Genomic DNA, 12,128 nt, shown 5'->3' on the forward strand with positions numbered 1-12,128 from the left:
AACACCCGTTACTATCCAAATATTATTTTCAGACCGTTTACAAAAAAGCTCCTTCCGAGATAAATAATCTTCTTTGTCGACCCGTGGTAACTACTTCACGGCCCCCCAGAAGTCCGCGGACCTCAGGTTGAGAATCGCTAGTCTAACTGATACCATACACAAATGACAGTTTCGTGCGAACCTAGAGCGGATCGAATCCAACAACAAAATCAGTATACGTTTTCAAAAGATTATTATTATTATGAGTGGAACATCGGCAAGAATTAGAATGAAATGGACAATCGAGGACGCTAACCAAATGATCCTCACGTACTATTAGACCACGTTGAAAATACCCTGAAGACAACAAAAATTGTTTTATTTTTTGGAAATATTTAAAACATTGTCCGTCTTGTCGAACTCACACATCAAGCTGTGTCTAATAAATAAATTTGAGATAAAAACAATCGTCTAAGAAGCACGCACCCGTCTTCTGTTCACCAATTTTGTCATGGGTGTGTATCCACTAAACATGGTTCAACGTCCAAAAAATGTGGCTAAGTTGTTTCCCCTAAAAAGTACGCTGCAAGCTCACCAAAAATTTATTGTAATCATAAGTTTAGAACACTTTCCCGGATTTTTTTGTTTGATTATAGAGGTTTTAACCTTAAGGTCATTCGCCTCTTTTCGGGTTAAAGGAATTTCTTTTGGAAAAATCTCTAACCCTATGTGCGGGGTTGGAATCGAACCAAGGAGAGCTGCGTACAAGGCAATCGATTTACCAACTACGCTATGCCCGTCCTATTTCCCGGATTCATTTATTGACAACTTAATTTCGCAATTTGTGTGAACATAATTCTATGTACAGTTAGTGGTAGCCTAGGATATCGTACCTTATCTGCCAAAAATAGAACGCATCGTTTCAGAAATGGGTTTTTGTTTCGAATTATGCAATATTGGTATTAATTTTTCAGAAACTAACTAAACACAAGCTCCACTATCACAGCAATTACTGTAGTATTTCGTGTGTTGGTGTCATCTGCTTAATAATTGCACTGAGTAGCGATCATTTTCGTTTTCGTCGATCCTAAGTTTATGCTAGTGTAGAAGAAAAAGTATGGGAATCCTATATTAGTCATGCATTATTTTAATCCAACGATCTGATACGTTAGCTCCACTACTGGTATTCTGTAGTAAGTATACGAAGTCATCATAGCGCAATGAAATAATTAATGAACACTCGATGAGCAATCGGAACCGGCAACGCTGCTGGTACGGCTTATCACACATGCTGTTATAAAGCATCTTTCGCCTCTCAGCTAAAAGTTCAGTACAGGGCGTACCATCGCTCGATCAGGTCGCGCAAGTTACTCTCAACGGGCCCTTCAGTTCGGAACCTTTTAATTTTGTAGTTGTCCGATTAGAATCGGCAATATGAAACCTGCATCGCTGCTGGCGTTGAAACTCGTGTTGATAGTCATTTCGGAAGTGGTAATTGCTGCAGACAGTTCACTACTGCCGGGACGCGATCGGTACAAGTGCGCACGATCACCGACCACCGCCAGTGGCAGTACGATCCAACGCGGTAGAAAGTTCTGCAGCGGCGAGCTGATCTTTGAAGATAATTTTGACTTTTTCGATTTCGAAATATGGGAACACGAGAACACACTTGCGGGAGGAGGGGTAGGAACTGGTTTTTGAGAATGTGAGGCTAATCGAAGTTCAGTGTATCTAATTGTTTGAATCGTTTTTGTAGAATTGGGAATTCGAATGGTACACCAACAACCGTTCGAACTCGTTTGCTGAGAATGGAATCCTGTACATTAGGCCCACACTGACGGCGCATGAGTATGGGGACGGGTTTTTGACATCAGGCACTGCCAGCTTGTGGGGTAATCGACCTGTTGAACAGTGAGTACAAATTTTTCGAGTGCTGAGTGAACTAGACAATGAGAAAATTCTTTTTAAGATGTACGAATGCCGGTTTCTATGGATGCGAACGACGGGGAACGGATACGAACATAATTAATCCAGTGAAGAGTGCCCGTATTCGTACGCTTTCGTCGTTTAATTTCAAATACGGTCGAGCTGAGGTCCGAGCTAAGCTGCCCTCCGGGGATTGGCTCTGGCCTGCCATTTGGTTATTGCCAAAGAGAAACGTATACGGAACATGGCCTGCGTCGGGTGAAATTGATCTGATGGAGTCGCGTGGTAATGAAAATCTGTCGGTGAATGACATTCAGATTGGCACGCAACAGGTGGGACAGACGTTGCACTTCGGACCGAATCCGTCGAATAATGGGTACAATACGGCAACGTTGACGAAAAATGCTATGCCCGGTGAGGAGTTTAGCAAGGGTTTCAACACCTTCGGGTTTATCTGGAGCCCGGACAACATAACTGTCAGCGTAAACGGAGAGCAACTGTCGGTGATTGAAGGTGGTGAGGGTTTCTGGAAGCGAGCCGGTTTCGATAAGTTAAACATGGAGAACCCATGGCGTTTTGGTAGTAAAATGGCACCGTTCGATCAGGAGTTCCACTTTATTATCAATTTGGCGATCGGTGGAGTGAATGGATATTTCCCAGACAGTGCGATGAATCCTGCTGAAAAACCGTGGAAGAATAGCTCCCCGAAGGCAGCTACCGATTTCTGGGATGGACGCGAGAGCTGGCTGCCGACATGGAATCTGGATAAGAATTATGGAAAAGATGCTGCGTTGCAGATTGACTATGTGAGAGTTTGGGCGCTGTGATATTTTGATGGCGAAGTTTGGGATTTGGAGAGAATTATTTAAAAATAACAAACGATGAAAAGGATGCAAAATATTTTTTTTAATTATGATGACAATGATTTAGGAGCTGGTTTTTCAATGGCGGGCATTTTTTTAACCATTTCTATTAAAAAATGGGTTTTAGGCATACAACTTCCAAACAGCTTTAGTCCGGCTTTGGCTACTAGCATAACGTTTTTGGAATGCCAAAAACGGACCATTTTTATTAGAATATTCGACTTTAAGGTTTGTTTTGTATTCAGTTACCGTCGACCATCTCTATCATTCATTTAGCGTGGAAAACCTATGTGGATCCTGCAAGGTAATTTGTTGTTTAAACGTCTTAGAACTTTTAGGTTGCATTTTAGTGATAGAACCAAGAGAGATGATAACAGGTATTATAACCCTGTTTCCAAGTTTATATTTTGTCTGTCTAGGTTGTTTTTATATTACTTTATAAGATGAAGGAAAAACTAATGTAATGTTCGTTTTTTCTTGTTACTGCTCGCTACCCAAGTAGCGTTTCTACACACTACAAGTTCATTATAGGTTTTAAGAAGAGCTTCAAGAGCGTCATAAAACCTCAATTGTTACTAGGGTATTGTATATCCCTCTTTATCGGTGTTTGCTTCTTCATTGGCGATGCTGGTTGTGAGTTTAGAGATACTAGGCACAATCGTTCTTGTTTTTCTTTTGCTGCTGTCAGCTGCCTTCAAGATACAAAACAAATAAGTTATTGATTGACCATTTGGTTGTTTTTTAGCACGTAAGGATCAGACCAGGGTAGTTATATAGCGTTATTGGTTCATAGTTAATGTCTTCTCTTCCATTGACTGCAAAAGCCAGATAGGGAGGTATAGTTTTGGTCTGCCGCTTTTTACTACCAGATTGATTGCCAGAGAAAAAGTTTCTCCAAGTATCATTCGTAATGGATTTCTTTTCTTTGGATTTCGACATGAATTGTAATGTCGTTTAATTTAGTGCGCGGTGATGGGTCATGCAGAATGAAATAACAAGTTTATAACAGAATGCAATTTTCGTAACAAATTAAAGGACAGAGTAGGCCTTAAACAAAACGGAAGCATTTTACCTCGCCGCTGAAAATTTCTTCAAAAGTAAAAATTTAATGTGATTGTCTTGTGGATGGGCCTAAAAGTGCCTTTTCACACATCTTGTACACGGTTCAAGGATAAAATGTCGAGCTAGCAGAGTGTTATACGAATTACAGAAGGTTTACACTTGAAGAAATTTGCAACCAACTCAAGACAATCCGAAGGAAATCAAGCAACCATCTAACAGACGTATCCGGCTCATCTGCGGATCAAATGCGTGACATTTTCACCAGCAAGAGGGCACAACCCAGTCAAGATTGCAGATAAGTGAGAGATTTCTAATTTTTCTTACCTTTTTGTGATTCAACTAGTGTCGTTTGTGCTTGAAACCCCAAAGCGAATCCTAGTCGCGCTGGGCTCGCTCTAATGTTTACAACATTTATATAAACATGACTGTTTTGAAATACTCGTATCCAGAAGCGCAACCAGCATCTGTCAGTTTCAGTTTCAAGCAAAAATGGCATAACAGTCAATGAACACATTATCTTTTTTTTGTTTCTCTAACTAAAATTTTAACCCTTTATTGATCTGCCCGCGAACACTATTTTAGGCAGCACCTCTACGTCCTTTATTCGTCCAGCAGATTTATTTCGCATTATTTCCAATTTCAATGCTTGACTCTTTAATCTTCCAGACAGAGACCGTACGTAGGCCAATCTCGTTTTAGAGTCTGACAAACGAATAATCAATTCTGAATACTTCAGAAAGTGTTCCGTTTTCGGGGAATAATTGCCGGGCACATTGACTGAGGAACCACAAAGAAAAATTTTAAATCTCGTAAGTTATCCTTATTCAGCATTGCTCATTGGTGTTCCATGATCCGAACAATTACGCGAGTTGATCATCCGTCGATAGCCCATCTTTTCCCCTCCGACAAACGCAATGGCAAAGCATTACCAAGAAACCTCGGGAGTAGTAATCTTCCACACCCGTGCAGTCACACCAAAACAGATAGGCATCCCCATACATTGATGAGCACTGGTTCACAAAACACATACGTGGTGCAGCTTCTTCACTTCAAACTCCAGAGAAGGTTCCAAAACTCGCTGACCAACTTTTCAAGCCCTAATTTCGCTTTGTTAGTCTTCAAAGTTAACACTAGATAATTTCTAAAAAATCAATCTAGCTTACAGTTGTGGCAATACTCCCACGGCCGGCTGTTTTGGAGTTCAAATTGCAGCAGTTTCAGGATCAAGTAAATTACTCTCGATGGTCGGCCATCCAGAGTTTAAACAAAAGAAAAACATAACAAAATACTTCTTTCCTCTGAGTATACATGTACTCCGAGACTAAGCATCCCACCGCATAAAAATATATTCATTTCATGGTCGCATTGCCTGCTTGTGATGAATGCTAGACCTATACCTGTCCTTTAATCCTACTCCGTAATACCTATGGAAGCGTCACTGAGTCGGTGGCCTTCCTTAAGTAGATCTTACATCAACATTTCCTACCCTATCCTAAGTATCGGTGAAGATGGTCGTGGCCGGCAATAACGATTCTCATGCTATTAGTTTACTGAAATCAAAAGAGATAAAGTTCATTCCCGATCATTTATCTTACAAGCAAGATGAGTTCAACCACCTATAGGCAACATGATGATCGTTACTATGCAATCTACTAATAGCACCGTGCTTCGCAACGCAACGCTAGGAATGCAATTTTCGTAGCAAATTGTGTTATAAATTAGGTCTAGTTAGTAGTTAAAATAACAGAAAATTATGACGAGTAACAATGAGAGATATAATTTTCAAATCTTTTAATTTTTTTGAGATTTGGCTTAATTTTTACTGTTAGTAACTGCTCCACTTTGTACATTGTAGGACTGATAGGAGTTTGCTTAACGTTCAATCGAAATCGTGTTTTCCCATAGCACCTGCACTTTTATGTTCTGTGGCCAACTTATTTCACTACACCGGCTGCTCGATCCAGTACAGTTTGTCCACTGGATAAGTAACAAAACGGTAGATATAATTGATCAATTACTTTACTGGTAGTGATAGCTATAGCGGAGTGACTTACAGCTTCTGCTTTGTGCGAGATGGGCAGTTTGACTGGTTCGATTGTTTACTACTTTTGCTGTCAAAGCTACGTTCGTGAAACATCAATGAAATCACGAATGACTATTTTAATATATTTTTTTCGATTTTCGATTACGATCGGTACACATAATTCTTCATATATGCATCGTTTTTTGGTGATAATTTGCTTTGTTCTTTGTATGACAATTGCCAAATTTTTAAAGGTACTTAGCGCGGATTGACTTTAGAGAGTGTCATGTACCAGTGTTGGGGGAGCAAAGTACACGGAAAAAATCCGTTAATAAATTCATGAAAAAAGATCATGATTTCGTAAACTTAACGGTTTACGAAAACCGTGATGAAGTTCCTGAAATTTTGGATGATGAATCTCGTATTCATGAAACTATTTGTGTTTCCAAAAAAACTAGTATATACATGATGTAACATTCGAATGTTTGGTTCAGTTACTGTGGTTGTTTCCTGGATAGTTTAGTTTTCTTATTATTCTGGTTCATAATTTAGGAATACACAGCCGAGAGTTAAACGATGTTCATTATTCTAGGAGCTTATTCGCGATTTTCTTGATTTCTCATCACGTTAACGTCATCAGTGATGGCATTTCACCCTAGTGATGCACTGGCGCGCAAGTGTGATGCCTTCACAGAGGATACAATGATCACACACCACAGAAAAAAGCAGAACGCTCTTTCTTTCGGAGCTGTATAGACCGATTTCAAGTGTGCGCTGGTGTTGAGGTAGTTGGGTGCGAGATAGCCGTGCTCTCTTGCTCTTTAAATTCTCTGTGGCGCGCTCAGATAAAGTCACCACCGCGCGCGCCCCAGAGTCGCTGTGGTGTATTCACTGGCGTGGTTTCACTGGCGTGTATTCACTGGCGTGTATTCACTGGCGTGTATTCACTGGCGTGTGATCTTTGGTTTGTTTTCGTCTTACAAGCGGCATTGCGAGTGAGATTGATTTGATTTGCACAGGTTATTGCGTTGTGTTGTGTGGATGGCGGTGGCTTATTTCAAGCTTATATTATTTTCTACTGAAGATTTCATACAAGTTGCTTGGTAAAGCGAACGAGTTTATAAAGTATTGTTACACTACCTGCAAAACTAAAAGTACTCGGTCCTCGGAGCAAATTGGGAAAACTTTTTACGTATCATCGTATAGAGAGTTTTATAATGACCAGAGGTACCTGATATGCAAACTCGTGTTATAAGTATTAATAGTTTTATTATAACTTAATCCTACAAGTTTTAAACGGTATACGCTTGTGACGATAATTAATTTACATAGAACATCACAATTGAGCGTACACCCGTTATTCATTTGTTTATTTGTCTATTATTTTGCGTGGAAATCGTTTAAACAGCAGGCGAAAGCGAATGTTTCAAGAGCATGGGAGCTAGGACCGGGATTCTGCGCGTCAATGAGCGAAATAAATTGGCTCAGTTTCGGGGTCAAGAAAAAAGGCCACTAGTGTTCACGCTTATTTTAAATGAACAATGAATCTTGTGTTCCATAAAAGGATGTTATAAATGGGTCAGCAGCAACAATGTTTATTATACGTATTCTAGATTTTTGCGTCAGTTAGTATTTTAGACCGTAATTATAATGCACGGATTCATTGCACGTAATATCAGCAGCAAAACAAAGTATTAGGTATCTGGTAGTATCTGTCGGAATCTCTATGAAATTTTCGTATTTTCAAGTAATAAGTAAGGTGTTTCCTCAAGTTTAAACAAGCGATTTTTGTGTGATAAATTATTCCTCATTATAACTTTCTTGAATGAGGTGTTTTATCAAAAAGGTAGTGTTGGGAAAATATCAAAATATCAATGTTCACAACAGAATCTTTTCATCGCCGATTTTCTAATAAAAAGTTCAATGATATAAAATATCGCTACGGAAAAAATCGTCAGTGAACTTCAAGAGTGCCGATGTTTGGGAACATTATTCCGTTCAAGCAAATATTGGAAGAAGAAAAGATTGCTTGCGAACTTTTATATCAACGAAAATATAGAAAAAAGTTCGCCTTATGAAAACATCTTGCACGATCTTCGAACAGGGGATTTCCGAGGGATTTTCAAAGATTCCAAAAACCTGTAGATTAACATGATATAAAAAACTACGTTCTATAATATTACGGTGATAGCCATAGGCGTGCGCAGCCTTTTCCATTAGGGGGGGGGGGGGGGGGGGGGTGGCCTAACAGCTTAAAAAATTTCAGTTATGTTTCAGTTGGATCTCTGGTAGAGATTCGATTGTAAAACAGTTCTTTTATTTTGTAATTGAACTTCACGTTGTTTCATTTATTTCCTAAATCGAGAAGAAATTAACATCAAACATTTTCAACTTCCTTGAAAAAATTCTCGTGATCTTTAGCGTAAAATAATCGTCACCAAATTTCTTGCATCAATCGTGAACTATTGATGCAAGAAGTTTTTCTACAAATAATTAAAGTTGTGTTATGGTATGAGCAGTATGAAAAAAAAATTAAAACATTTTTTTATCATTTGACTTATGTATCCTGCAATAAGCAAGGTCAATTTAAAATCTAAAAGGGTAGCGATTTTTGGAAGTATGATTTAGCATAATACGTTATCAGAAAAAAATGATGCGTATTTATTGTGGTTTGAAGACACAATGTGAGTTTTTGCGGTTTTTATTCCTCTCGAATGAAAATTTGAACTTTGGGCACGATACCTGCCTTTAGTTTCTGCACAAGCTGCTGATCATTATCGCCGGCTGCTTTTTTCCAGTATCTAGTCATTGAAATAACATCCTTAGCCATGTTTCCATTCAATATATTTAGAGTACATAGACTTGGTTTGGGTGTAATTCCTATATACTTCGATTGTGTGGAATTCCGGGAGGTTAGGGGTTTCAACCCATTCTCATGTACGTTGACGTCATTATCCCGGTACAGCTACTGCACATTCTTACTGTAGTGGTTACTCGCCAAATCTGGCAAAAACTGGGGAGAGCCCCGGTGATACCTAATTAGCCGCTAGACGCTTTTCAGACCATCATTGATGTATAACTCGTCGTAGGTTGTGATGAAAATTGGAGTCTTGTGGCTATAACTGCAAATTTACTGCCAGATGATATACTTTTTCCGGCAAACTTGTCCGTAACAACAATTTTATACTTCTTGGGAACATCTCAGTGATCTTTGGCAACATTAAACTTATGTCCCGGAAGCTGTTTAAAGTCAAATTTGACATACGTTTCATCAGCCTTTTGTTGCATTTATTGAATTTGTTCAGATCATGATCATACATCATTCAGACCCGCGATTTTGGCCATAAAGTTTTGCTTTACGGTCCAGTTTGATTGCTTGATAGCGCTAAACTTGAAGAATACTTCCCACATCCCTGCCCGAAATTCCTGGATTAGCTTTGAAAGCCTGACGCAGTTTCTGGTACCGCTTCGACGATGGCATCTTCTGAACAGCAGACAAACATTACTTGAAATCTGTTTGTAATGAACATATAGAGGTGGGGGTGGGCGTAGCGTAGTTGGTAAATCGATTGCCTTGTACGCAGTGCACCTGGGTTCGAGTCCCGACCCCGCACATAGAGTTAAAACTTCTATAATCGAAATAAAAAAACATAGATGTTTGGATATTGTGATCATCATATTTGGGTTTTTATTTCTTTTGTGCAAAATTAATTCTTGCTTCTTTTCCATCGCTTGACAATTTAAGAAAACATTAAATTTTTTGCGCAAGGTTAAGGTCTCAAGAGAAAGACACTTACAGTGTTGCAGTCAAAAGCTTCCGGAACAGACCACAAAGAGCACTGCACCGGATAAGAAGAAGGATCGTTATTCTACATTCGTTAGCCTCAAATGTTTCCAAATTGAACTTTTTTTTGTAAATTTTAAGAATTATTTTGGGAAAATTTTGTTAGAAAATCAGAGTGATTCTCAACATACGAGCTATTTCAATTTTAATTTTTCTTGAAGATTTGAAACTCAATAATGTGAAAAGTAACTGAACAAAAAACCAAAAATAAACAAAATCAATAAAAAGTAATTTTCAACTAGTGGAAAATCCCTAAAAAATTCATTTTGAGATATAAAAAACAACAAAAATTCGTATATCTTTTGAATTTACGTAATCAGATCAAAATATTTACGAAATACAATATTTCTCTTTCTATCTCGCCAGGATTCGGTAGTGGATTATGGTTCACTGACGACGTAAATTATAGTGCATTTAAAGAAACCGAATGACCTTTGTTAATCTATTAATTGTGATATATTATCTCCACTGTATGATTTATGCTTAAAAATAATTTTTATCTCGCTTTTAAATTTTTTAATTTTGTTTTATGATGGGCCCTTATCTCATAGTCACGTCACTCAGTGACTAGAAGGAAATTTTATTCAATTCACTAGGTGACGTGATTGTGAGAATAGGGCCTGATATCTATTTTTTCAGGACAATATATTGAATGAATTCTGACATCACCTCAATTCTCACCTAGATTTTCACCAAAAATTACTTTTTCAATTTATAAAAAAAACTCTATCTGTAGTATTGGGTGAATCTCTAATGGGTTTATAAGAAAAATGAAGACAAACAATAACTTCTGAGCAACTCCAAGAATCAAGAAAAAAATAGAAAATCCTCTTTCTGTAGGAAAAAATTAACTATCACTTATCGGGCTATATGAGTGGTCCAAAATAGATTTAGAAAAAATAGTTAGGAAAGGAATCAATTTCTTTCGAAAACATTGCTATTTGTGGCGACCGAACAATCCGGATATTTGATGCAAAGCATGGTCGAATGCATTAGAGTTTTTCTGGAAACCACTTTCCAATCACGCTCCACACACATATATTCTTCGATTGCATACCTCCAGCGAGAGCAACGTTTTCCCCAAAAGTCGACGACGCCTTGCAGATTGTCTACCTACGCGTTACATGCCCAAAATCCTCCCGACGTAAGCCTGCGTGTATAATCCGTAAAGCTCGTTGCTCATGCTACAGGGTCATTTTTCATTTTCTTTTCTTCATCATAGTATTTAGTAGTAAAGTAGTAGGTTGGTAGAACTTACGTTTAGTCATTTAGTCTCTGATCGACGCCAATTCCGAAGTCTTTCATGAAACCAAGAAACATGTGATTATGGTTTCGTTTCTTCGTACACTGTATCGTATCGTATTTTCGAGTGCATCTCCTTCAATTTTTCTTTTAATCTGATCAGTAGTATTGTTATAAGGCAATGGTCCGTAGTTTGTCTTCTGGTAACCCGCTGTGGTAATCACTGATAAAATATTCTGTCAATAAGCGCTGTTTGCTAAACAGAACACAGGAGAGTAGCTTATAAGCGGTATTGAGGCGCTTTATATCTCGATAATTATCACAGCCGAGTCGGTAGACTCCAAACCATTCCGAATGCAGTTTTTTTCCATCCATCATCACGATTGCATGGATGATCACTTCGTGCCGTTTTAAAACTCCTGAATATTTTTTAGACTGCCTCTAGCATACTAGTCCATAATTCTAAAGCCTTATGCATCCCTGTCATGATTGTCTTTTTCAACGGCGTTCAGTTCACTACACTGTTCTAACATAAAACCAGTTTGAGCAATAAGCTCCTAGTCTGATTTTTCTTATCTGTTGCTCGTTGGCACTCCACATCGAACCAGTTTCCTCGTGTGTCATCCGATAGTTATGTGACTGCTGAACTGGTCGCCCTACGAACGTGCCGCTACGTTGCGATCAGGTGATCTCTTATTGGTCATTCCTCAAAACTTTTTATCCTAAAGCCGGAGTTATATCTCAGGCTTTCCATGAAATAAGAAATTTAAACGTGTATTTTTTGGTATTCAGTATTAAACTATGTTTATTAATATATTTTTTCAGTTTGCCAAAGAGATCTTTTCATATGTTTCATAAGCATTTTTTTTTTCTATAAATGAAACTTCCAACTTCAATATAAGGGTTTCATTCTAGGGCAAATAACCCATTAATTATGGTAGCAGATACCATCATGATGCATTGTTTTTTTCTGTAGGTCACACTCAAAAAAATATAACAAATTAACATAAAAACTATAAAATGATTAAAACAGTTTTGGAACGTGCATACCAAAAACCTATTTTCATATTTCTCATTCGTGTAATGAAGAGTTCTTGCACAGTTTATTTATTCCGTTTTAACGACATTAAATTAGCTGAACATTACTTAGAAGGGCAAGTTATGAAAATTTAGAGCCATAGTACTCAAG

General features: G+C 38.2%; 1 protein-coding gene across 1 annotated transcript; it reads left to right on the top strand.

Moving 5' to 3' along the window:
- Window positions 1-1,319: 1,319 nt before the first annotated feature.
- LOC131684815 (beta-1,3-glucan-binding protein-like) lies at window positions 1,320-2,792 on the top strand. The gene is made up of 3 exons (XM_058967990.1): window positions 1,320-1,662; window positions 1,736-1,890; window positions 1,949-2,792. The coding sequence occupies exons 1-3, from the start codon at window positions 1,414-1,416 to the stop codon at window positions 2,730-2,732; spliced, it is 1,188 nt and encodes a 395-aa protein (XP_058823973.1). The 5' UTR covers window positions 1,320-1,413; the 3' UTR covers window positions 2,733-2,792.
- The last annotated feature ends 9,336 nt before the right edge of the window (window positions 2,793-12,128 follow it).

The sequence above is a fragment of the Topomyia yanbarensis genome, chromosome 2 (assembly GCF_030247195.1).
Source record: "Topomyia yanbarensis strain Yona2022 chromosome 2, ASM3024719v1, whole genome shotgun sequence".
NCBI lineage: Eukaryota > Metazoa > Arthropoda > Insecta > Diptera > Culicidae > Topomyia > Topomyia yanbarensis.

Coding starts and splice junctions, on each gene's coding strand:
- LOC131684815 (XM_058967990.1), top strand. CDS start 1,414: ATGAAACCTGCATCGCTGCTGGCGTTGAAACTCGTGTTGATAGTCATT. Junction 1,663..1,735: donor ACACACTTGCGGGAGGAGGG/GTAGGAACTGGT, acceptor TCGTTTTTGTAG/AATTGGGAATTCGAATGGTA. Junction 1,891..1,948: donor GGTAATCGACCTGTTGAACA/GTGAGTACAAAT, acceptor ATTCTTTTTAAG/ATGTACGAATGCCGGTTTCT.